This window comes from Parasteatoda tepidariorum, chromosome 1 (assembly GCF_982258835.1).
Source record: "Parasteatoda tepidariorum strain Cologne lab strain chromosome 1, Ptep-v5.0, whole genome shotgun sequence".
NCBI lineage: Eukaryota > Metazoa > Arthropoda > Arachnida > Araneae > Theridiidae > Parasteatoda > Parasteatoda tepidariorum.
The window spans coordinates 23614278-23641646 of NC_141755.1; the positions used below are offsets into that span (position 1 = coordinate 23614278).

The following is a 27369-nucleotide window of genomic DNA, read 5'->3' on the forward strand; positions in this document are numbered from 1 at the left end:
AGAATGTTAAAATTTATAAAAACGACATATTTGAACTTTTTATGGGGATATTTAAGTAAAAAAACAAATACTTAGTAACGATTTCTTATTGCGATTAAAACACCAGAAAAAGGTTATTCTAGGTAGGTGGGTAAAAATGTCTGTTGTTCTACTTGTAGTTTGCTTGTAAAGTCGGAAATACGCTGCTTCATATTTTTTTTCTTTTGCTTGTTTTAATTTTTTTCAAAAATTTTAATAAGTGACTAACAGTTTTTTTTTTCTTCTTATGTATTTCAGAAAGAAAAAAGGAAAGCAGACCACAGATAAAATGAAAATGATAAAATGCTTTTTAAGAGGCATTTCTGCAGCTGGTATCAAACACGTCGTATCAGAAAAAAACTCTAAGAAACGTATTTTTTGGATGCTATCAGTTACCCTCATTGGAATATGTATGATTCTCATGTCCTATAGAGTACTTCTTGAATACTTTAATTATCCCAAAGCACTGCAAACAACGGTACGCAGTATATTTATTTCAAAACAATTCCTGTCCGAACTTCTCGGAAACTAGAATAAAAAACAATTTCAAGTTCACACACATTTTAGACAAAATTTAAATATATAATTAATTAATTTAAACATTCGATACCTAAATAATACTACGTTTGGCTGATACTTTAAAAGTATAGCGTTTCTTTTGAATGTGAAACATATTTTAGTACTTATTTATTAATTTTTTTATTTCAATTTGATTGCAGATGTAATTTTTTTTAGAGATTTCCGATTAGGTTCGACGCAAAAGTAACCGAAACTTAAATCTTAATAATAAATATTCAAAACTTTTTCTCAGTATAGATTTTAATAAGGAGAGTAATTCTATAATATTCTTCGTAAATTGATATTCACTAGTATTCATAACAAATTTATTTTCACTATTGATATTCATAAAAAAAAATTAGAATCTTGACTTTGTTCAGCGAAGTTCATGTGTCAGGATTGTTTAGTTTTTACAATCAAATAGATTAGTTTGTTTTTTTTAAAAAAGAAAAAAAATCGACAGTAGAGCACAATGTTTTGCGTGTTATAACACTTGAAACCATGTGAAACATGCTTTGTAATATTTTTGAAACAATGCAATATTAAACGTTACAATTATTAAAATTTTTCATAAAGTGTTTGAGATCATTATGCTGGGAGGGAGCCTTCCTAAATTGTTGAAACTATGTTTTTGTTTTGCATTTAGATGTTTTTTTTAAAAATTATTTTTTCCATTTTTTTATTTATTTATTAATTATTTTTTTTAAAGAATTCTGTTACTAACCAGTTTTTAAAGCCTAAAAATCCATGCTTCTTACTTACGCAAATAAAAGACTTTAAATTTTGAAAAAAAGCAAATAAGGCTGTAAGTAAACAAAATCTGGATAAGAACAATTTAAACAAAATGACATGGTATGAAATTATAGTAATTTTCTTCTTTTAAAAAACGAATGAAAAATGTGTAGTTTTTTGTTTTAAAGGTACATGCGTATTACACATGCTCTGAAATGGCAATAACTAATATTTTATTTCGGTATAGTTAGTTCAGTTCAGTTACTAAACATAAAAATGGAGACATGAAAATTTTAATACTGTATTTACTTATTTTTATTGTTTCAAACATTATTTTTTCATTTAGTTCTGAATTATTTTTAAATAAAAATCTGTAGTATTTCTTATCCTTAAAATTTAAAATAATATTAGTCTCATTTAACAGCAACTTTTAAAATCAATTCAAACTTTATCTCTGAAATTAGAAAATGTTTGTCTGACAACAATTATAAGGTTCACAGAACAATGAAAATGACTAAAATCGAAAAAATTTCAAATATTCACCGCCAAGTTCCTTAAGTGTGCCAACTCAATTACACAAAATGTTAACTACACCGGGGGGGGGATTTTTATTGCATTTAAAGAAGTACTTGAACTTGTCAACCCCTTGTATATGGATTTTAAATCTGAAATTAGTTTTGCTTCTTAAGTTATAAAATTTTCTTAAAATGGTATTTTTAGTCAAATTTTTGTCGAAATGTTTAAAAACGTTATATGTTACAGAAGATCTCATGAATATTGCGACAAAGTTTGAGGGGAGTTAGAGCACATCATCCAGTTCAAAATTGCATAGGAACCCTTACCCGTAAATGTCATTGTACTCCCCTTTAATGAACGGTTCAGAAGTACAAGAAGAAACAATTCATAATAATGAAGCGCCCCTAGCGACGTATTATGACAAAGACATGTTTCATGCGCAGTTTTAATCCTGATGATACGTCTAAACTCTCCTAGAAGTTTATTGTAACATTTACGTGATCTACTGTTTTATATAGCGTTTCTACTTGTTCATTTTGACAAAAAATAGACTAAAAACGTTCTTAAAAAAACTGTAACTTGGGGAGAGAATCCGACTGCAGATTTGAAATCAGCGATACGAAAATATCTAAGATCAGTTAAAAAATTCTCATGCAACAGAAAGCAACGAAAAATTTGTCCCCCAGTGATATTAACACACTGTGCGTCATAAATATGTTAAGAAACTAAACATTCATAATTTTTTTGAACTCATCAAATACTATGATAACTTATTTTCTTTTAAAACAAATGCGACTTATGATATGATAAAAATTTACAAATTCATATTCTTGAATTTTTTTTTACAATATTAGATTAACTTACAAAAGTAAACTTAAAAGTGTCAAAGCATTTAATGGAAACTTTAAATAATGTACCATTAAAATTTAAATAAAATATGATTTTTATAAAATTTTTTTGATCCATCTTATATGATCTCCACCCAAGACATACTAAATGACGTATTATTTAAATTCCTTTCTTACTTTCAGACAGTATATTTAAAGGAATTGGAATTTCCTGCTGTGACTATTTGCAGCCGCTATTTAGTACCGCGTATCAATGCAAAAGAAGCGAAGTTGGAACATCTGGAAGAACTGACTGAACTCCTCGAATCTGATGACATGCCTGTAAAAGAGTAAACAATTTTTTTTTAATCTTTTTACAATTGTACATTTCTACTTTTTACTGCAATACCGAACAGAATATTGCTAATCAATGAGTTTGACTAAAGTTGAATGGGGTAGCCAAAAAGTTTTCATACAGTATCAAGCAAAATGTTGCGTATCGTATTTTTTAAAATATGTATTATAATTTTATTTACAACGAAACAAATAAAAAATATTTCCATATTTAAAAATCGTAAGTCATCCGTCTCTGTTCTTTGGTGCTAACTTTACGTTACATTTTGATTTGCTGTGCGAATGATAAGATATATATTTCTATATCGTTACATTTCGTTTTACTGTGCGAATGATAAGATATATTTCTATATCGTTACATTTTGTTTTACTGTGTAAACGATAAAATGTATTTATATATTGTTATATTTTAATTGTTAATTTTATATTTTAAGTTATATTTTAATAATTAAACTCCGTGCAAAAATTGTGGAGGACTTCGTGGAGGATTTTTTGATGGAACTAACCAGCATTTACGTTACATTGAAAAGAAAACGACGAAAACCTCCTATGGTTAGCCTGACGGCAAGGGGACTCTAACCCACAATCCGTCTATCACTGAGGATATTTTACGTCAGCACTGTGTTCGGTGCAAGCCGGATACAGTTTTCGTATCGACCAGCCATCGCTGGGATTCGAACCCGGTTCACCTCGTTGGAAGACGAACGCTCTATCACCTGAGACATCACGGCTTATATGTCTTGAATTGATATTTCCCACAATAGGTAGATTAGAATGTTATCAGGTTATTCCAGAACAAAACGTTTCTCATCTGTGTCAACCGTTTCAACTCACCGTTAACGCTCAAGCGTTTTCCAGAACAAAATGTTTCCAATACAAAATGCATGTTGGAGACGACAACCTCCTCTCCAACTTATTCTTCTCTGTCCTTTTATGTTTCGTGACAAGCGATATTCCGTGCATTTTTGTTATTCTAAAAGCTTTCCATTCATTTACATAGATTTCTAATGCTTCATAAAATTCTATGTCATAAATTTATTAGACACTAAAATTTTTATTCCACACATATGTTGCGATATAAATCCAGTATGAGACCATGTTGGACCATCCTTACAGAACACCATGTAAACATAAATTTAGCAGGATTTCATACTGAAATATAAATTAATACTGATAAATATTTTTCAGAATATCATCAAGGTTGAGCTAGAGATCCTTTGTGCAGATGGAACAGGATTCATAAATTTACTAGACACTAGAATTTTTATTCCACACATATGTTGCTATATAAATCCAGTATGAGACCATGTTGGACTATCCTTACAGAACACCATGTAAACATAAATTTAGCAGGATTTCTTATTGAAATATAAATTAATACTGATAAATATTTTTCAGAGTATCATCAAGGTTGAGATATGGTTGTGCTAGAGATCCTTTGTGTAGATGGAACAGGATTTTCGAGGAATGTCAATGCATAAAGAATCCTTGTTTATCACCACTTTGCATTTCGTACAATAGAACGGTTTGTAGCTGTTCAGAATATCTCTGCTTATGGAATCAGACCAAAGTACCAGGAGGTTGTCGAAACTTCAGAAATGATACCCATAATCTATGCTTATGCAATCGTAGTTTAAAATATTCTTATTTTAACGGTATGCACTGTTCTTTTTAATAGTATTTTGAGTCACTGTAATTTATAAAAACCTGTTGTTTTTTTTTTAAATAAACTATTTCTTACCTTTCTATCTTATTAACAGGGCCTTTTCTTTTAAATAAGGAACAAAGTTTCAGACAAGAATTTTAAAAATGGGCGAATGCGTAAAAATTTTTTTTCCCTGCTAAACACATCTTTGTATAACCTTAAATCGTCTGTAGCTGCTCAGCATACCCTTGCTTATGTAGATTACACAAGAGCTTATTGAAATTTCAAAAATAATGTACATGATAATCGCAATCGTTGTTTAAAATATTCTCCTTTTAACTGTTTCCATTAGACATTATTTGCATTTTTATCATTATTTTGAATTATAACAGTATAAAATAATTGTTTAAAGTTTAATTTTTCATTTTCATATTTTGAGGAATTTTTGTTGATCTAAATATGCAGTCATACAACCCATCATTGCAGAATTTATTTTTTTATAGATATTTTTTATGACAACTCTTATTATTATTCCTATTATTATTATACGTCATGATATTAAATGATTTTGATTCGACTGAATTAAATGATATTTTTCTATAGATTTGTTTAAAAATATTTGTTTTACGGTGGAAGGATTTTGAAAGACATCACTGTTTTTAATAAGAAACTTAAATTGCATTTCAGATGAAAACATCGAAATAAATTTCATTCAGTCAGTTCCCTGAGTTGGAGTTTTTGGAGATGATCTCACGACACCGTTCGAAAATACACAAATAAGTTTAATCAGTTTCAATCTTAAGAAAATAGTTATTTCATCTTTCTCTTTTTGTTATCAACAAATGATTTTACGTTGAGTAAAAATTTTTCGAAAACAAACTTTTCATTTTCATATAAAATATTTTCCAAAGCTGCACTGGCAGTATTTTTTATTGTAACTCTTTCATCAAAATAATAATTCATATGAAATATACAATAAGGAAATGAAAATATAATTGGTGCATTTGAAGCCGATTGATCGAACCAGATTCAGTAAGAATATTCTTTTAAGTTTTAATAACCATGAATTGTATTTTATTATTTCTTAAGATCTTAATTGTAGTTTGGTTTGTTGTTGTAGTTGAATTTCAAGATAGAACGTGAATTGAATTGGCTCGTTCGAAAAGTCAACCGTCAAATAATTGTTTATTTTTCAAAGGTTGAATGAATTTGGAGCTTTCTCTTAAAGCACCATATTGCGGAACAGACTCATTCAAGCTATTATATGAAGCTTCCTTCACATTTTTTTAAATAGTGAAGCATATGTAATATAATTCAAGCAGGATAATCATGATTTTACAAATTCTATGTAGAAATAGTTTTAAAATCGAAAAAAAAATCTATTTTGATGCGCAGCAATTTGTAAAAGTGCGCGTTAAAAACCGCAAATGACTTGTAAGATCTCGAAATGACAGATGCTCCTCTAGACACTGCCTTCTTGCTAGTAATTACGCGTAAAAATTAATTTCTACTTTTGACTGTAACATATAAATTAACTTTTCATAAATATGCATAGCGTAACAAAGAAAGTATAACTAATTGTTGTTAATATTCCTATTTTTATTTCATTCTTTCAAAGGATATTCCAATTCAAGGGAATACAACGAATCTCATTTCACGAACAGTTCCCAGAAGCTACTTGAGTTAATGAGAATCTTGAAAAATTCCAAATCAAGTGATTTATCAGATCAGCAGTTCAATATTGTTCCAGAACCCAAGATTCTTGACGACTATGGAATTTCTTATGATACTATAATCCTGTCGTGCAGGTTCGCTGGGAGAAGATGCAATATACAGTTAGTAATATATGCATTGATTTTGCACCATATTACTACAATTTTCAACATTTCCTGTATCTGAAACTTATATAGAAACTGGGTTCGTTGTTTTAAAGCTCGATTCAAAACAACTGATACAAAAAGAAATAATTTATTAAAAAATTTACAAAGCTTTTTAAAATGTAAAATTTTTTTATTTCTTTTTAAAATTTTGAAATTCAGAGTAAGAATATTGCTGGGTTAATAAGTTCAAATTATCAGAATTGCATTAGTAATTGGTGTGCAAAAAATTACAGCACTTTTGAAATAACATTGTAAAAATTGAATAATTCTTTTTAATTTTTCAGAATGCAAACAGAGGGAAAATTTAAAGCAGCATTTTTTTTTAATATTTAAGCACCTATTGTAAAATGTAGTAATTGAATATGTAGTATGTAAATATGTAGTAATTAAATATGTAGTATGTAAATATGTAGTAATTAAATATGTAGTATGTAAATATGTAGTAATTATGCATATAGTAATTAAATATGTAGCAATTAAAAACGCAGTAATAAAACCACCATTTCCTAATTTTAACCTAGGTTTTATAAAATGAAAATTGAATAAATTTGAACTCAGTCTTCAAGCCCACATATATTAATAATATACATTTCTGAATCTTTATATATCTAATATTAAAAGAAATCTTCTTAATATACTATAAAAGTTGTTTAAAAATACATATATTTGTTTTTTTAATATAGAGTGATTTCTGTTAATAAATGGTTAAGTTATTCTGTATAGAAATATTTGTCAACCTGCAGCAAAGGTAAGGTATAAGGCTCCACAATGTATTTTGTTATTTCAAAAGTTTAAAAAGAAAAATGGATGTATGACGCAAATTTTATGATTTGCTTATTTAAGCCTACTTTTTAGTAAATGATGCATTTTTATTCCATTTTCAATTATTTGAATATATTTTGTGTTACTATAAATTTTTTTCTACAGTAATATGGTTTGAAATAGATTGTGATGGTTAATTTTTAATAGAATTCTAATTATGTTTATAAAATTTAACTCATTATAAGTTTTTAGAGTATCTTTAATAAAGAAAACCTGATTTAATCAAATAAAAAACATATTTTAATGAAATAAAATGATTTTTTTAAAAAAAAAAGCATTAAAAAAAACATAAACCCTGTTTAGAAGAAATGATACAAGATTTTTTTACATGCTATATAAATATAAATTCATCTTCTTACTGAGATTTTTAAATTTTAGAAAGTCCAATGGAATCTCTAGAACTCATAATATTTTTATGATTGCAATTTAAAAATAAATTTCCCAAATGCATATAAGTTTAACTGCGCTCTGAGAATAAATATTTTTTATCCTTTAATGAAAATAAAAGAATGACAAGTTATTTTTTTTATAGTACATTAAAGTCGTTAAATTTTTTGATTGTTATTTAGTATGTTTTGATTAAAATACAGGTATTTTTATATTCATGTAAAATTTGTTCCATGCAAATTCTGTTCTATCAATAGATAGAGGAAGAAGTTAGGAACATGCGAATTTTCTTTCAATGAGAATAAATCATTAAGTTTTTTTTCTTCTTTTTTTGATAAAAATAAGCACATGAATATAAGGATATTTTATACTCATTTGTTGAAGTTATACTCAACAATTTTTACTGTTAGTATCTGTATAAACACAAATGATTTTGACATTTCAGCTATTTTTGTTATATTTTCATTAAAATTCAATGTAATCGATGTTACACAAAGTAACAATCTTAAACAAAATCAAAAACTCAATGCTAAAACATGGTGTTCCATTATTATTCTATGATATTACCTTAAACATGTTGAATTACTCTTTCACAGTAATTAAGCGGTTATTAATTTTTCGTGAAACTGTCCATTCAACATATATTAAAATAATGAATACAAAAGTTTTAGAGCTAACTTTATATACGTTGCAAAGATGTAGAAGATGTGGAAAAACCGTATAATTTACAATTGTCCGTATAATTGCAGAATTTTTCTTTTTTCCGAAAAATGTCTTCATTAAACATATATAAACTTATCTTTACGCTTTTTCTCATTAAACCTAAAACTTCTTTTTCAATTTTACGCAGTTCAATTTAACCTAGTTCAATTTTTCGAGAACCCTAATTTTGTAAAATAGCCATAGGCCTCATTGCAGTTGACCGTAGCTTTGAATCAGAATTTACAGTCAACTTATGTATTAATGACTATTGTGTATTAAATAATATCCCAGGAATGAGAAATCAATCTATCTGTAAAACAGAGAATGCTACATACAAAGAAAGCTTTAAAGAATATTTTAACCAGGACTTGATCGCATTCTTAGATTCAGAAGCATTGTCTCTGAGTGATTTCCAGAACTCATAAGAGAAACAAAATGCTACAAAACAAGCATACAATATGTAAGTGCCGTTTCCTGTTGATCCAAATAAAATAAAAAATAACAACAACAGCAAAGATAAAGTTTGTTCACATAATTTTAAAAATATTTCAGCATAATTTACATGATCTTGTTACTATCATACTATGATTGACATTTTTATTTTCAGGAGAGATATAACAACAATATATAGTCCAACATTTGGGAAATGCTACATGTTTAACTACTACCCACCTACCGACAATGAGAAAGATGGCAAACCTAAAATAGTTAAGCAAACTGGAAGGTTACCTGGTGATAATCATTATCTCATTAAATTAACTGTTTTAAAATAATACATGTATTCTGTGGTTTATATGTACAGTCAAAAGAAAAAAAGCGAACACCCGGAGTAACTTTAAATCTAATGCTCTATTAGTATGCAAGGGCACAATCATAATGATTCATTTTCTTAAAAATGCTAAATAATTTGTGCTGGTAATATTTTGAGTTATAAAATAAGACACATAAAACGTACTTTATTTGAAGAAACATGCCTTTAAATTAACATTTTTACCGAGGTTTTTAGATTATTAGTCTTCAAAATATAGGTGAGGGGGATACTTGCAAATAGAGTCCATAGTTCAAGCAAGAATTGTCGAAAATTTTGGGCTATTAATGTTATTTTTTCTTTTTGAGTATTTCGCCACACCTTGTAAACTTTTTATGTGAATAGAAATTTTCTTTCTACTTAACTATAGAGTTTTTTTTCTTCAAATAACACTACCTACAAAAATAATTTTTAATATTTTCTGCTTCTTATTATTCTATTTAATAAAATTTTCACACCATTTTTAAACTATGTAATTTTAAATTGAAAAATACCGAATTTGGACGAAATCAGTTGAACAGTGTTGAAGGGAAATTTTAAAAATACGAATTTCATGACTCAGAAACTGTTTATGGAACAAACTGTAACTTTATTAACTTTATTTCTTGAAATACAGGGTGTCAATAAAGTCCCGGACTCATTTTGATGTTTAATAACTCATAAAATAATAAAGATAGATTAAAATCAATAACATAAATGGTAAGATAGACTCAAAAAGTTTCATGACCCTTGTCAATGAACTTCCACGTGTTCCCCCTTCGTCGCACGGAGAATATCAAGTCGATAGTAATTTCACTCCAGGTAGCTGTAGTATTATCTGAAGAGCATAATGCTCTCCGACGAAGCATCCTTTCATGTTTCTGGCATTGTTAATCACCATAATGTGCGCATATGGGGATCTGAAAACCCCCATAAATACCGTGAGACACAAAGGGATTCCCCAAAGGTTAATGTGTGGTGTAGACTAATGCACGACCGAGACATTGGGCCTTTCTTTTTTACAGAAAAGACGGTATCATCAGTCGTATACTTAGACACGTTGGAAAACTTATTCGTATTTCCAAAACTAGAAGAGCTTCATCCACATGTCTTTTTGCAACAAGATGGCGCACCACCTCATTGGGGTATCATCGTTCGTAGTTCCTTGAATGCACATTTTCCAGGAAGATGGATTGGGCGAGGAGGTCCAATTCCTTGGCCACCCAGATCACCTGATATAACGCCGCTGGACTTTTTTCTTTGGGGATTTATAAAGGACAATGTTTAAAGGAGGATTGTGTCGAACATTGATGACCTAAAAGCCAGAATTACAACCGCAATAGCCTCTGTGGATGCCTACATGCTTGTCGCTACCTGGCGTGAAATTGACTATCGACTTGATATTCTCCGGTGCGACGAAGGGGGCACATGTGAAAGTTCATTGACAAGGGCCATGAAAATTTTTGAGTCTATCTAACCATTTATGTTATTAATTTTAATCTATCTTTATTATTTTATGAGTTATTAAACATCAAAATGGGTCCGGGACTTTATAAACACCCTGTATATACATCTAAATCTAATATACTATCTTAAATAAAATTTTCTTACATATTAATTATTTTGTGTTGTGAAAATTTTTTTAGGTCTCCTCCTTTATTTGCAATCGGAAAAGAAAAATACCTTCCCGCTTCTAATGAGACAAACAGGAGCACGGATTGTAATTCACGACCCTAGAAGTTTGCCATTCACAAGATCCAGTGGTTTCGATATACGACATGGAGCAATAAGCTCAATGAGTGTGAAACTAACACATGTTAAAAGACTTAGTCACCCTTGGGGTAAATGTGCAAAAGATGGAGACAATACTACTTCCAACTACTTGATTGTACCTTATAACCAAATTGTAAGAAATCTTTTGCTATTTTTTTAAAAAATATTTTGTTATTACAATTGAAACAAGATAATTCATTTTCTTTTGACTTAAAAAAATCGCATAAAATGATTCAAGTGTTTATCAATACTTGGAGCTTAATATGAAAGCTTATTTTAGCTTATGCTTACATTTAGAAAACATGGCTGGCCGTTCTTTGGAGGTTACTGTTAATTATAGGTGGTTGAAAATATTCTGGTGGACGTGTAATCCACGAATAACCAATCTATAGTGAGTAAGCTAACTTAATAAAGGATTAAAAAACTAAATGGATGAAACATTAGGAGTTAACAAAACTGCTATGTATTTATTAAGGATTAAGAACAGAAAAAAATGAAGATTAAATTAAAAAAGATTACTAGACAGGCATTGCCTCGCAGCTGCTAGTAATGCACATGACATGAGGTCACAGATTTTTGACTAAAATTAATTGCAATTGTTATTTACGCGTATATTGTTGTCAGATACATAAAATTGAGTACAAAAGTTCAAAACAATTTTTTCTGTTGTTGTTGTTATTGCTTATCCTCTTCCGGCCTGACGAAGACCAGATCCATGAACCCGTTGACCTGAAGAAAATCAAAGACCAAAAGAGCAGTAGAGTAAATGTCCTCCCAGAGAAGACCACGACAGTCCAGGATGTGATCGGCGGAAGCCCGGTGTAGATGGCATTTAGGGCAAGGGAGGCAGGTTTTAGTTGAACCAATGGTGGGCGGAGGGAATCAGCCAGTCTCTGAGAAGCTGGGATTTCATTAGGGAGTAAAGTTCAAGATAGGTAAGATCAGAAGAGATAGGGTACGGTTGGCTGCAACCCTCTTTAGCTAGGCTGTTCGCTAAGTCATTACCATAGAGACCGACGTGAGAAGGAATCTATTGCAGGTGAATATTATGTTGAAGGGACAAGAGTTTTAGTTTGTTTAGGATGGAAATACAGGTTTTGTCGCCAATTTGGATCCAGTAGTTGAGATAAAAAATTTTCTAGAGCCAACAACTGATGGAGGAGTTGGCAAGCTGGCAATGCCATCCACCTCAGCATATATATAATTTTCCAACACTTATTAATTGCCTTAGATTTTGATTTTCCCACAGACTAGACTATTATTTTAATTGGATAGACTAAACATTGGATTAGAAAGTGTGGTTTTTACTATTATCTCTACTATGTTACAGTCAATAAAGTCTTTTTTTAATAGTTAAGATGCTTTTCAGTTTATTTATTTCTTCTTTTATTAATGTTGCAGGCATGTGAGCGTACCTGTTTGAATAATTTCGTATTCAAACGATGCAAATGTTATCATCGATACTTTCTTTCTGCAACAGTCGAACCTGTGGGTACTAAGTTATGCAGATCACGCCAAGGTAAGAAAAAAAAATTCTTGACTCTTTTTAAGACTTGGAATAAAACTATTAGATTTCGAGAGTCTGATTTTTGAACCTTTGCAGAGTTACGGAGCAAAACAATCGATGAGATAGTTGTTTTTTTCGCTATCAAACAGGTTTTAGATTTTCATAAAACAATTTTTCTCAACTGTGTTCTCGTTAAATTTTGACACAGTTTCTGATTTCCAACGCTTAAATATTAGTTTGCGAACCCGAATGAGTGTACTTTTTTAACTTACTGTTAAAAAGAATTCGTAAAATGCATATTAATGGCGGTCTTTGCAGAACATCCTGTATACGAAAATTGAAAAATCAAATTTTAGATTTTCACCCTTTCATCACTATTTTTTAAAAATATTCATAGCTTTTAAGCGCTTATCTAATTATTTCGAATTATCACAGGTTTCTACATATTACACTCATTTAAAATCCCGAGAAAATTTAGGCCTAACAGAAATTGTCAGTTTGATTTGTTTATTATCGATTTTATTCAACAAAGAAAATATTTGGAAAAAAAAGTTAAGGTTTTGATTCAGAGTTTTCCCGTTGGATTGACTAGATTTGATGCGCATTTTGCCATGTTTTGCGTTGTCGAAAGGGAATTACGTTGAAAAATAGTTATAACAATGACAGGCACGTACTAAAGAGAAAGAGATACAGATAATTGTTCAGACAGCGAATTCGTATATAGTGTAAGTGGTTCTTGGTAACTAGCTTTACAGAATACGTGGTTCGAACCTTGGGTCCAACCAAATTAAAAGTCGGCTTATAGAGATTAATTCAAGTTGAAGATACGATGCTCCAAAAAGAATTTAAAAAGGATCTTAAGTGTGCCTACACTGTGCCAAAATTACGTAAACCGCTGTTGATTCTATACAAGCTTGAAGACGAAACTAACAGATGACACAACAGGTTGAAGGATTAAAAAACCGAAATGAAACGATTTAAAGCACAGAAATCGAGGCTTAACTTTTAAAGCATTACATGAAAAGAATACACTGAAGTCCTAAGAGGCTTTAAGAGCTGTTGAATCGGATATATTGCGAACAATTGCTTCTATCACGATGGTCAGCCTGGTTATCAAAAAATCATTGCATTAGTTGTCAACGAACGTTTAAGCACATAGCTTAAACAGAACCATTGCATTCCCATTTAAGCCAACACTGTCCCTGGGTCAAGCAGATGCAATTCCAAATCAAGTGAACCATGATTGCCCTTTGATCTTCCGTCCTAGTACTAATTGTCTTCCTTTTGAGATGTAATTACTTTTCAATATTACATATAAAAAAAGGATTTAATCTGTGAAATAATTTTTCAACATTCTGTATAAATCTGTTTTTAAGAAAGTCTGTTGGACTCGAATAATTTTCAGACGGCCTTCCGGTCGCCAGACAAGTTGGTGATTCAGGGAAATCTCTTTCATTGAAGCTTTCAGCTCAATAACAGGCCTCATCTGTCCATCAGCTTAACTATGGGAACTCAAGGCCTTGTGATGGGAGTCCGTAATTGCTTGGTCTCTTGTGATGTAATTGTTTGGTGGCCTTTGTCACGGCGATGAGTGTTCAGCTGTCTGTGGATAGGCCGAATGTTGAGTTTTTGCAATTTTCCTTTCTTAATGTGGCTGAAAAAATATCCAATTTAACTAAAATGTTCAATTTTGTGTCAAATTACCGTTTCGTATACACTCAGTGGTTCCCAACCTTTTGTGGACCATAGCCCCCCTCTTGGGGTTAGCTGACACATATCGCCCCTTTCTCTTTTTGCTCAAAAAACCATTCACTGTTGCTTGTGAGCAACCAAACACTGAAAATATGCTATGTTATTTGATTTTAATTTAAATTGTAATGTAAATAAGGAGGCACATTTATGCTGTCATTTTTATTAATTAAAAAAAAATTGTGCATCTTTTTTTTTTAAAAAAAGAAATGATATTTAAAACGGAATAATCAAAATAAAAGTACATTTTTTTTAAATTCATATTTTAATGTAATCAAGAAAAAGTTAAAACGTTAACAATTAAAATTTGAGAAAAAAAATGAAGAGGGAGAAAGTACATTTTTACCACTTCAATGACTGTCCTGTGCTTGGTGTATTACAAGTTAAAGCTTGAATGTCAGGTTTTATGCTAGTCAGATTTAAACGCGGATCTCCTTTGAAGCAAATGTCCAACCTATCTCTTTGCTTTGTGAGCAGTTGGAAGACAGAACTAAATCCTTTCTCCACTAAATAGGTTGATGGGAACGAGATGAGAAGCGGCTCAGTTTGTTTCCACAATTGTGGATAAGTGTCCATAAGCTTTACCCAAGCTAACTCGTAACCGTATTTTTTGAAGACGACTTAAGCCTCACAGTCATTCTTCAAATCTAAAATCTCAGTTTTCAAAGAGGAAGTGAGCTTATCCACAACTTCAAAAGAGAAAGGATCGAAAATCCAATCCGGAATTTCTAATTTCATCAAATCTTTAAATCTTGATTCCATAACTGATCAAGGTGATCAATAAAAATTAAGATTTTATTATCGAGAATCTCGATATCTGCCTTTGAACACTTTTTAAGAGTTGGAAATTGCATTAGCTCTTTGCGACTGTTGAAGTATCAGCAGCCTACAACTCAACTTAATCATAGTTGTGTATTTTGATTTAGATATGCTGTTATTCGAATTTGTAATTAGGCTTCCAAAATTATTGTAAATATCGTAATATAAAGCGTTTTCATTTTATAAAATTCCATAGTGTTTATTTCGAATCTTTAAACAGCGACCAATGTTTGACTTGTAGTATCAAAATTGGCGATGAATGAAGATAAGCCTTGATAATGTTCATTTTATTTCCTTGAAATTTTACGCCGATTTCCTTCATTTTTTCAAAACTATGAGTGAGGTACGCAGTTTCCAACTTGAGTTGCTTCAAACTCTCACTTAAAGCAGGATCAGTGGTGTCGAGAAACTTAGTAACCGAATCCAGTAATTCGAAGAAACGGCTCAGTTTCCTTTCGAAAGCCATCTCACAGCTGTATGTAGGAGCATGAATTCGAAATCTTCATCATTTTTATGGCAAAGTTCTCGGAACAAACGGTTATTAGGAGAATTAGCTTTTATTTTATTGATGCCAGAAATAACCAATTTTTCGCAGCCAAAAGTTGACGATGAATGACATAATGAATGGTGAGATAACTTCCGGTACTTCTTTTTTAAAGTGACCCAGAAACCCAGTATGACAACCAGACATGGTTGGAGCACCATCTGTTGCACAAGCACTTACATTTGTGAGGGGAATTTCTTTTACCTCAAAATAATCTTTGACCAATTTAAAAATCGTCGATCCTTTTGTATCTGTGTTCAAATTTCTTGTAAACAACATTTCCTCGTTAATCTCCTTACTCTCATTTATGAATCTCAAGTAAGCTAAAACAGCTTTGTTATCTATCACAGTTGATTCATCAATCTGCAACGCAAATTTACCTTCTTTCAGAAATTTGATGAGTTTTGATTCAACGTCGGTGGCAATCTCATCAATACTCCTGGAAACAGTATTATTGCTCAGAGGAACAGAGTGACTTATCAGATTTCCGCCTGCGATACCGACACTTATGACGAAAACGATCCTGCACTTGAATTTTTTTTTTAATTTTTAACTATCATAATTCTTTGTCTACACCAGAACCATAGGTTTCATACATATTTTCTATTTCAATCTCAAATAGCTTTTATTATTAATATTATTAGCAATTTTTATCTTTTGAGTACTCGTCGCCCCCTGATCGCCCCCCTAAGGATTATCGCCCTCCTGAGAAGCTATAACGCCCCCTTTGGGGCGATCGCCCCCAGGTTGGGAACCACTGGTATACACTCTTGCACAAGTTAAAAAATAATAATAGAGGAGAAAAATATTTTTCTTTCTTTTTAGAAAATTTCAATAAAATAAGGTAGTATTCATTAAAATTTAAAAAATTCTGTAAAATGTAGTAAAATTTTGTTACCATATTAATTTATATAAAATATCATTTCATGATTAATGATGTAATAATTGAATTAGAATTACTTTCTTTTACAGATAAATGTTTTGCAGATGTTATGAGAGAAATAAATTCAAATGAAGTACAATGTAACTGCCCACCAGCATGCCGGTAAATTTCAAATGTTTAAAGTAATCTAAGAACAATTTTTTTAAAATCAGTTCTCTTACTAATTCTTAAAGAAGAAAAACTTCATAAAATCTAAAAATTTTTTATAATATTATTAGCCGGCATTTTTTTTTTCAAAACGATTCAATTTCTTAAAAAAAAAAAATGCCGAATTTCAATCAATAGTAGATATTACTCTATTTTTCAAAATACTCGTTCAGAATATTACGTTCCTATGCAAATATATATTGTAATAAAATTAATAACTCCAAAATTATCTACATATCTGCATAGAAATAATCCCGTGTTTAATACATTCTTTAGAAACATACGTAATCTTCTGTAATCACATCACAACCTTTAATCAATATCTATCTATATATATATTAGAATTCCAGTCACGAGCATATATGGCAACGTTATTTTTAAAAAGTAACGAGTAAAAGTACAAGTATTTTTAAAAAAAGTAACGAGTAAAAAGTAAAAAGTTCTTATTTTAAAAAGTAACGAGTAAAAAGTACAAGTAAAAGTACAAGTACTAAACAAAAAAAGTAACGATTTAAAAGTACATTTCTAGGAAATCGAGAATTCAAAGTAACCTAAAATTTTATTGAATAATATTCTTGTGTTCTTCAATGTTTTTGCAAAATTGGTTTTATTTATTTAATTATTTTTAATTTTGAAAGTTATGGACATTAATTTACTTTTAAATTCGGAGGAATGTTATAATATAATTTTGTGATATAATCGTATAATATAATTTTAAGATCAAATATAATTTTAATATCAAACTTTTTATGGATTTGCACTAAAAAGAAATTTTATCTATTGATTTTAATTTTTAGTTTATTATTTTTATTTATTTAAATTACCATTGATTTAAAATTGTTTTACTCTATAGAAACGCGTTTTAAAAGCACAAAAATAAACAAAGCAAACATGGGGTTTCAGATAGCTTTGTGATCTTTGAGCTGGTAAAAAATAATTGAATGTGCAGTATAAGTTGAAACAGAACAGTCTACAGTTTTATTTGTAACATTGGCTAATGCTGAAGTCATACGAGAAAATCATTTTCCGAACATTTTTGCCAAACGGAATGATTAAAATTTGTAAACGAATTTTAGTATCAGCGGCTAAATTAATACCTTCGAGTTTTCAAGAGTTAAAATAGTAAAATAGTTTTCAGAAGCACAAATAGTTCCGAAGTTCTTAGAGATTTGACTGGGCGTTGTTTGACTAGGTCGGGCATAAACATAATTTTAGTAAAAAATGTACTAGGTAAAAATGTATTTAGTGAAAAATGTATTAAGACAAAAATGTATTATTAGTGAGATCAAAAAGAAAATTGAAAAACGTAATAACAAAATCCAACAATTTTCATTTGAAATGTATTAAACAAATGCATAAAACTCGAAAATGAATGAAAATAACTTCCTAATTAATATTTTTATTCATTTTGCAAAATAATTACATTTTGACAGCATTTTTTTTTATTTGTTTTTTTAGAAAGCTTACCGAGTTTTAGAAAAAAGTAACGATTTCATTCGACATTTCCGTTACAAATACTTGTACTTTTTCCCAAAAAAAGTAGCGAAAGTACAAGTAAAAGTACTAAATTTAAAAAGTAACGAAGTACAAGTAAAAGTACGTACTTTTTACTTGTACCGGCGGTACAAGTAACGAAAGTAAAAGTACTGCCATATATAGTCACGAGTAAAGTTAAGCAAAATGCACATATTTTAAATATCAAGTTTCAGTTAAGTGAAAAAAATAAAAATAAAAGTTTATCAAATACAAAGAATTATTATGGGTGGGCTTAAAAATATCAAAATCAGTTCGATTACTGGAAGCAATCAAAAGAAGCTCAAAAATTATTATTAGAAACACAACTTTTATTAGAATTCTATAAATATATTTTGCAGTTGATCGCAAAAACTCTTGAACAATAGAACAATATCAAAATTAAGTAATTAAAATTCCAAAGAAATTATCTTTCAATCAATAAATTATTAGTTCTCGTTAAAATTTCTGGGAAGTTATGGTTTGATCATCAAATCTTTTGCTGCTTTTCATGTTGTGGGTTTCGATTTCTAATAACAAATGCCTTATAGTTCACGCACAGACACTTTGCTCTCGAACACGGCCCACTTGCATTTGAGGAAATTGTCTGCTCACTTGCCTAATCTGAACTCCTGTATAGTTTGGCATCGATGACATAATAATCTAGGGTTAGTTAATGAAAACGATGTAAAGGTAGTGAACCAATAGCTCAACGTGGTGGGGGAGTTTCTGAGACTATCTTGCATTCAAACTGGTGTTTGGGTGACGAATGCTTTGTACCTGCTGTTGCACTAAGCATTCCGTACCGGTCATAGCAATAATGGTTGACACTTTACATGAAGTCAGCAGGGAATGTATACACTGCTATCAGCAGCAACTGATTGATGCGTTTGATCAAATCCTCACTTGCTTAATCTGGACTCCCGTATACTTCGGCACGTTAAGGGAATAACTAGGATGGCCTAATTGAAAACGATGCAAATAGATAGTGAACCGTTAACTCAACATGGTGGGGAGTCTCTGAGACAATCTTGCATTGAAACTGGTGTTTGGGTACCGAATACTAGTTCTGGTACTAAGCATTCGGTACGGGTCATAGCAATAATGGCTGGCACTTTAGCAGCACTGCATGAAGTCAGGAGAGATTGTCTTTTGCTACCAGCAGTAACTGACCTGGAAAATTTCTGTTGAGTATCACTGGTTAAAAAATTAATACATAAAATTATTTAGTTTTTTGAATTCTGAAAAGTAATTGCGAAAAAAAATCCGTTTTGATAAAAACTTTTAAAACTTTTGACCAATGAGTTTTCTTTTGAAATTCGTTTGAAAATAGCGAAAGAAAAACTCAAAATATGAACTGACTTCTCTACGTTGTTTTTCAGTTTTTCTTTAACTATTTAATAAAGTTTCTTTAAAGGGTTTAAGAAATTGCATCTTAACGACATTGTTCTTTTCAATATAGTGAAAAAGCATACAAAGTGCGGATTTCTGCTTGTAATCTTAATAAAGAATTTTTTCGAGTACTAAAGAAAGCGAGGTCTCTAAAAATCGTGAATGGAACTCCGTCAGTTGTAAATCCAAATTTTAGGTAAGAACACAATTTCTATAACTGTAGTAAAAATCAGTAAATTAATTATTATATATAATCCGAAAAAGAGATTGGAACCGAAATTATCTCTTATGCTTTATTATTAAATATATCAATGCTTAAGTTGAATTTGATCTTCGAATGAACTACATGAATGTTCACTCGATAAAGGACAAACTTAGTTACGTTTCAAAATTTATTAAGATGAATGAAGTCATCGTTTTGAGTTTACGAAAACAAAGCGTTCATTAAGACACAACATATGTGAATGAGAAAACATTTCTAAGCGGAATGAAGACGTGTCGTAAAAGTGATATCTTTAAGTGGACCGTGGCCGTCGCCCTATCATCTATCAAAATTTTTCTGGTTTTATTTTTCAGATTTAATTTATAAGTCAAAACTCTTGATGGTCTCATCAAAAAATTTTGATGGTTTATGTTGATTTCAGTGCGATTCATGATGGTCAGACATCATTTGATGGTCACCATCATCCAGTATTTTTCATTACGTGTTTATGGGTTTTGATGCCAACAAACTTCCATTATTACATGATGGAAAATGCTATTTTAATGCTATGATGATTAGCCATCAAGAGAAGTTTGGTTCTCATGGACCAACAATCCATGATGGTTTCAACCATGGATTTTCATGATGGTTTAATTGAAATTCTTGTTGGTTCTCAGGAATATACAATCCGAACAATTTGGGTTTTTTTTAAGTTGGACCATCATAAATCAGTCTGAATTTCTCCATTGGGATGATGGTTGTTCATGATGGTTCCAACATTTGATTTCTAAGATACTATGATGGAAATTCATGAGGGTTCAATATTAACAAACCATCAAAACAAGTTGCTATTCTTATGTTGGACCATGATAAATCACTCCGAATTCCTACATTGAGGTGATGGTTACTTATGTTGGTTACTATCAGAAAATATAATGGTTCATGATGGAATTACTGATAGTTACCATCAAGATTATGCTAATCCATCAATGGAAAACCATCAAAAATTTTGACTTGGGTTTTATTTTACCATGCACAAGGATTCGTTTCGATTGGAGATGAATGAAACTGTCCTTAAGACTCCAAAAATTTATCAGCAGAATCTTTCAGAAAATACAGCTATTTCTAGCACCCAATTGCAGCACAAATAACAGTATAGTACACAAAACACAGGCTTCACAATCTCAGACGGATCTATGAACTCACTAGAAACTCGCAGATCAGAACATTATTGCAGTCACAAGCAGACTAGTATTCTCTAGTCTAATCTCTAAACAGACTAATACTCTCTCTGTGCGGCACACTCCTATTTATATACGCTTGATGAGGAAACCCCGGAACTTCCGACATGATTCTAGACGATTCTCGCATCTCCACAAATATTGGTCCTATCGCTTTGAAAAATCGATATTTTCGGAACAATCATCGCCAAACCACTAAGATTATCTCCAAGTCAGTTAAAATGTCGATAAACCGAGTCTTTCATAAGAAATATGTTAGACATTATTTTCTCTCTAAACTATATTAGAATTACTCGACATTCTTCAAGTTCTAATTGAACTTTATTTAGAGTTCGTCAGAGATATTTAGCCTCATAACCAAAGAGTATTCACAAAATTACCAACACAATTGAAAATTCGTTACATTGTTTTCCATTTTATGATTAGAAAATCTAGAATGCATGCATCGTATACAATCTATGAAATCTATGATGTATATACATTTCAATCCTACTTGAAAATTCTATTTGGACCAAATAATTCATGAAATTTTTCTATAAACGCGATTTAAAATTCAATGTTTGAATAGTTTATAGTTTTAATCCTTTACTTGATCATGAACTAGTAAAATGTCTAAAAGTTGAAGAAACAACATAAATGTTACGCTTCTGTGCGTAAATTATAAGTACTTACACTATTAAAGATCTCTAAAGCAATAACATAATTATTAACCTACTTAAATTTATGGATTTAATTTATTAGCATACGTAAATTTATAAGCAATAAGTTTATAATATAATATAATTACGTTTTGATTTATAAGTATTTCACAGTCTAATTCTGTTTGATTTTATGAACAGTTCTAGTTTAACATCTTATTTTCGTTTAACTTATAATTGTTCATATTCGTTTAAATTCCTTAGTGCCATTCATTTATTCCAGTGCGTTCATTCATAGGTTAGATTACTTAAATTGTTTCCAATCTGTCTATTTAAATTTCTTTCTGAATATTTTATTTTATTTTAGAATCGATATGCTGGGAATTGAAGTCTTTTACAATTCACTGAGCATTACGAACAGAACAGAAACATCTATATATAGCGTAAGTTTTTAAATTAAAAAAAATAATAGTTTAACGTGAATCGAAGATTAAGTTATTTAAACGAAGAATAAATCAACAAATTTAAATTTAGCAGGAGGAAACATCTTCTCCATCAGAGTTAGTTGATTTATTTTATTTTATAACCGGCATTGAACAGCCCACCCAATTTTAAGTTTTTGTTGAATTCCATAGCCTTGTAATTTTGAACCCAATTCAGAATACAAGGGAACTCTTGGATCAAATAGGGGAAATTTGCCTTCGTGGAGTACCTTTTGCTGAAACTAGTCCACGTATTCATAACATGGAGAGGAAAACCACGAAAGCCATCCATGGTTAGCCTGATGGAAAGGGAACTTTAATCCATGATCAGTCTGCCACTGAGGATATTTCAAATCGGTACTGTTGTCGGTGCGAGCCGGGTGCGGAATTCGTATCGACCAGCCATCGCTGGGATTCGAACCCGGCTAATCTCACTGGAAAGGAAGTGCTCTATCCAGTGAACCACCACGGCTCTAGAGTTAGTTATTGCATAATTTTTGTTTGCTATTATACTTTATGGTATGAATCATACATTCATAAAGTGGACTATTTCTTCACACTTTTCCCATTTAGTGTTGAAGATTTCTAGAGGTATTTCATCCAAGTAAAATTTTTTGCCATGTTTTTTGCCATGCGATATTTTATCTAAGCAATAATTTGCGCAATTATTATTTTATTTTGGAAACCAAATGGTGCGTTATTCATTCGACATCAAATTAAATTTTCATTAAGGACGAAGTAGTCTTATAACTTTCTCTCATAGTGTATATGGGTCATTCTCACGAAAACTGTCATTTTTCAGTTCATAAAATCCTAAAAAAGTAAAGTGAATAAAAAGCTCTGAAACTTTTTATATTAATAGAAATATGTAATGGCATTATAAAGAAAGTATATATCCTATAAATTATACTTAATATTTAAAATAATTAATTTTTTAAATAATTAATTTATAATTAATTAATTTATAATTAATTAATTTATAATAATTAATAATTAATTAATTAATTTAATAAATAAATTAACTAATTTAATAAACTAATTTATTAATTTTTTAATTTATTTTTCAAATTAATTAATAAGTAAATTAATTATTTTCACTATTTAAAAAGTGAGGGAATGACACTAATAGTGAGGGAATGATATTTTATTTTAATACATGTTCTTATCTAAGTTACATCTACCTAAGGTTTGAAAATGATAACATACTAAGTATATCTAATATTTATTATAATTTAGTCTTATATATTTAATAGTTTTTACAGGTTTGGGAAATAAAATTGGCTGGCACGATTGAACAAAAAAAAATTGATAATATACTCATCTTGAATCATTCCCTCACTTCAGCGTCATTCCCTCACTTTATACACTAGTGAGGGAATGACGAATTCAACAAAATTTAAAAATAACAGATAGGCCTAATTAATTTCTGAAGTCAATCACATACAATTATATTCATACAAGAAAGCAACATATAATTATCCACTTTCTCGATGAAGTTGTATTTTATTTTACTCTAAAAAATGACATGAGGGAATGACAAATGTAAAAAATTTTACCTGGTTTGATTCATTCAAATTTATTCCACAGCAAAGCTTCTTTAAGTTGAGAATGGAAACATACTGCAATTTTGTTCTATGATGCCAGTTGTTAACTTCTGAAGTTTTTATTAAAATATTTTTATTCTAAGAAGATTGCAGGTGATAAGAACATTGTTGTGAGGGAATGACGCGAAACACTGGGGACAAAGTTTAAAATAGTGCTGTGTTAATATTTTTATCAGAAATTAAATTTCAAATTGATTTTCTGAATTCTATATTTCAGTATTCTGAAATAAAAAACACGAATTTGTAAAAAAAAAAATTTATTTCTGAAACAATTATTTTCTTTTTTTAAATCAACAGTGGGGACAAGTGAGGGAATGACATATTGGTATATTTTAATTACCTAAAATAAATAAAAAAATAAAAATTGATAATTTTATTTTTATTCTTTTGTTAGCTTGCATCCCGAAGGACACTTTCCCTGAATTTATTTTTTTCGTAAGCTGTAAAACAAACATAAAATATACTGGGGACATGAAAATGACTGTTTTTGTGAGAATGACCCATATAATCAATGTCCAAATTATTAGACGCACTATAAGAGTCCATGTAAAATCTTAATTATCAAGTGATACTATGCAGCTTTATTGTTTCTACGTGACTGAAACCGGTTTGCACTTGCTTGCGTATATCAATTGGTTCAATTTGATGATATAGAATATAAATTTGACGATTGGATTAATTAGACAATATATTATATAAATATAGAAAATTTATTATATCAGGTATTACATTAGTTTATCGTAATAATTAGACAAAATTATTAGACGCACTGTAAATTTTTAATAATTATACATTTTGCTCGAGTTTGTAAGCAATACTTTTATATTTAAACATACATGTAATATATTTTTATTGAGGTGAATTTTTATATACATCCTATTTGTATTTATTTTTAATATATTCCTTTACAATGTTAACCAATTGATATACAAACATAAGCAAATGCAAACAGGTTTCAGCTCCGTAAAAACAATAAAGCTGTTATAGTATCAGCTGATTATTAAGATTTCACATAGAATCTTATAGTACGTCTAATAATTTGGCCAACGACTGTATAATTAAAAATAATGTATGGTATGATATTATACTCTATGTATGACTCATACGTTTCTAAAATGGACTCATTGGGTGCTGAAGATTACTGAGGATATTTCAACCAAATAAAATTTTGTTTCGGTGATATTTTATTTAAGCGATATTTTGTGTAATTATTATTTGATTTTTGAGACCGTATGAAAAGTAAGTCATTCAATATCAAATTAAATTTTCATTAAGTCTGCAGTTTTACGACTTTCTCTCATATAATATGTAATTAAAAAATTTTTTTTTTTGACCTGTTCTTTCTATTTGTTTCGGTCTGAAAGTTTCTGTTATTTGTATATTTATATATTTTTAAAAAGTGAAGCCAAAAGAGTATGCACAGTAGGGTTCAAAAGTTAATACTTACGCGAGAGAAAAAGAACGATTTCAAAAGTGTGAGCAAAAGTAATGACGTCAAGTTCTACTTCGAGTCCGCTTAAATAAATAAAAAAAAGAGAGAAAGAAAATAAAAAATTAAAAATCAATCGTAGCAAAGTGTTTTATTGATTTATCTTGCAAAAGCATGACAGTTCTCCCCGATTTAATGTATTAATAATATAAATATTTATATTTGGATGTATCACCATAGCACATTGCTTTTTTAAACATTAAACCGCAGGTAAGAACAAATGATCTTCACTAGGTATAAACAAATGGTAAAAATGGTACTAAATGGAAAAAAATTCCAGTAAAAGACTTTAAATTACCAAAAATTATTAAAATACCATGAATCAGAGTAGAAACTATTTTTAAGCCTAAAAATGCGGATGTCTTGTTTGGGAAAAATACTTAATGAAAATAAATAACGCATATTTAATGTTGGGCCAAAGTAACATTCAAAGGATCAAAGTAAATTGATGATATAGGTGTTTTACATACATCAAAAAAATACTTTGTATCCGGCAATTTATGGTTTATTTTGTTTGAGCAAAGGAAGAATAAAATAATGCAGAATTGTTTTATTTTGAGATTATTTAAAGGCGGATCAAAATGCATTCAAAGCCTCGAGACAAATAAAATAATTTTCATGATATTATTCTATTTATGCTTACTACCTTCCTCTATAAGGATTGATCAGTGAGTCGCGGTGGCTCAGGCGATAGAGTGCTTGCCTCCCAATGAGGCAGCCCAGCAATGGCTGGTTGATACAAATTCCTTAAAGTATCCTCGGGACGGATCCTAGGTGGCGGATCATAGGTTAGAATCCCCTTCCCTTCGAACTTTCAATGTTTTCCTCTCTATGAAGCGCAAATGAAGGTCAGTTTTATCAAAAGTCCTGCATAGTTCGTCCCACTGCTTGAATCAGGAGTTCCCCTGTGTTTTGGGAAGGATTCGAAATTATAAGGTCTTGTAGTTAAACATTAATAGTCGAAAACTCAGCATCGGGTCGGTAGTTTAACAATAGTTATAAAATAAAATAAAATGATTGGTCAATACTTGAAAAAGTTTTCATTCACTTTTACTTGAATATTTTTTAACAAAGGTTTCAAAATCTTATAAAAATAATAAATATTATGCAATGCAATGTTTATAAAACTGTTTTCATTTTAGTGGGAGTTTTTAATTGCTAATATTGGTGGCAACATGGGTCTTTTCCTTGGTTTATCTTTAGTAACATTTGTGGAAATTGCTGAATTCCTCTTTGATTTTCTTCTGGCGAACATCAGAAAAATATATAAGAGCAGACGGGTGAAGACTATGACTTCATGACTACTTGATGAGTATGTCTTAAAAGACGATACCACGTCGAAATTCCTCTAAGAATGCTACTTATTTCGAGGAAAGTGTTATAATAAGAATGTTATTTTCCTCTTAATAATTTTTAATAATTCGTGTATTTTTATCACTTAATTACAACGTTGTTTATTAATAAAGTATTTTTTGTCTCTACTTTTATTAATATAATATTCTTATATTTTATTTTATTTAAATTGCGACATTCTTACGTCATACCATTTGTGATCATTAAAAAATTGCATTTTCTAAAATAGACTGCAAAACTAATAAAAACATAAGCATTTTAAGTATAAACTTTTATAAGCAAAATTAAAATAGTACGCTGTTAGAAATATTAGAATGTGTTGAACTAATTTAAGGTTCATTTTTGTTGCAACTTTAATATGGTGGCAGTTTGAACAATTGAACATTTTTACTAGATAATCTCAATTTGCATGAAAACATGGTTAAATTAACCACCTTATTAATATTGCAGCAATTTTGAGGGATATTATGGTTCAAGGTTTTTATATTAAAGTTCAGTTTTAAACCGATTTTTTTGAGAGTGTAAAAATAGGATTTAAAGTTTATCCAATGCTTGCATCAAGCAATTCATGTAAATTTATTATTTAATTACATTGTTGTTACCATTATCATTTAAATTTCGACATTTTTATGCAATATCATTTGATATGATTGAAGAATTGCATCTTAAGTTGATTCTAAGACGTATTTAAATATGAACATTTTCCGAAATAACATGTATGGTGTTATGCTTATAATAATACTATT

The 27369-nt window shown here is 29.9% G+C and overlaps 1 protein-coding gene across 1 annotated transcript; it reads left to right on the forward strand.

The window, feature by feature from the left end:
- Positions 1–281: 281 nt before the first annotated feature.
- On the forward strand, positions 282–26730 carry LOC107457010 (epithelial sodium channel subunit beta-like). Its single transcript, XM_043041507.3, has 11 exons — positions 282–496; positions 2856–3001; positions 4404–4660; positions 6269–6485; positions 9049–9173; positions 10875–11134; positions 12403–12520; positions 16593–16665; positions 19685–19810; positions 22063–22138; positions 26413–26730. The coding sequence occupies exons 1-11, from the start codon at positions 308–310 to the stop codon at positions 26569–26571; spliced, it is 1746 nt and encodes a 581-aa protein (XP_042897441.2). The 5' UTR covers positions 282–307; the 3' UTR covers positions 26572–26730.
- The last annotated feature ends 639 nt before the right edge of the window (positions 26731–27369 follow it).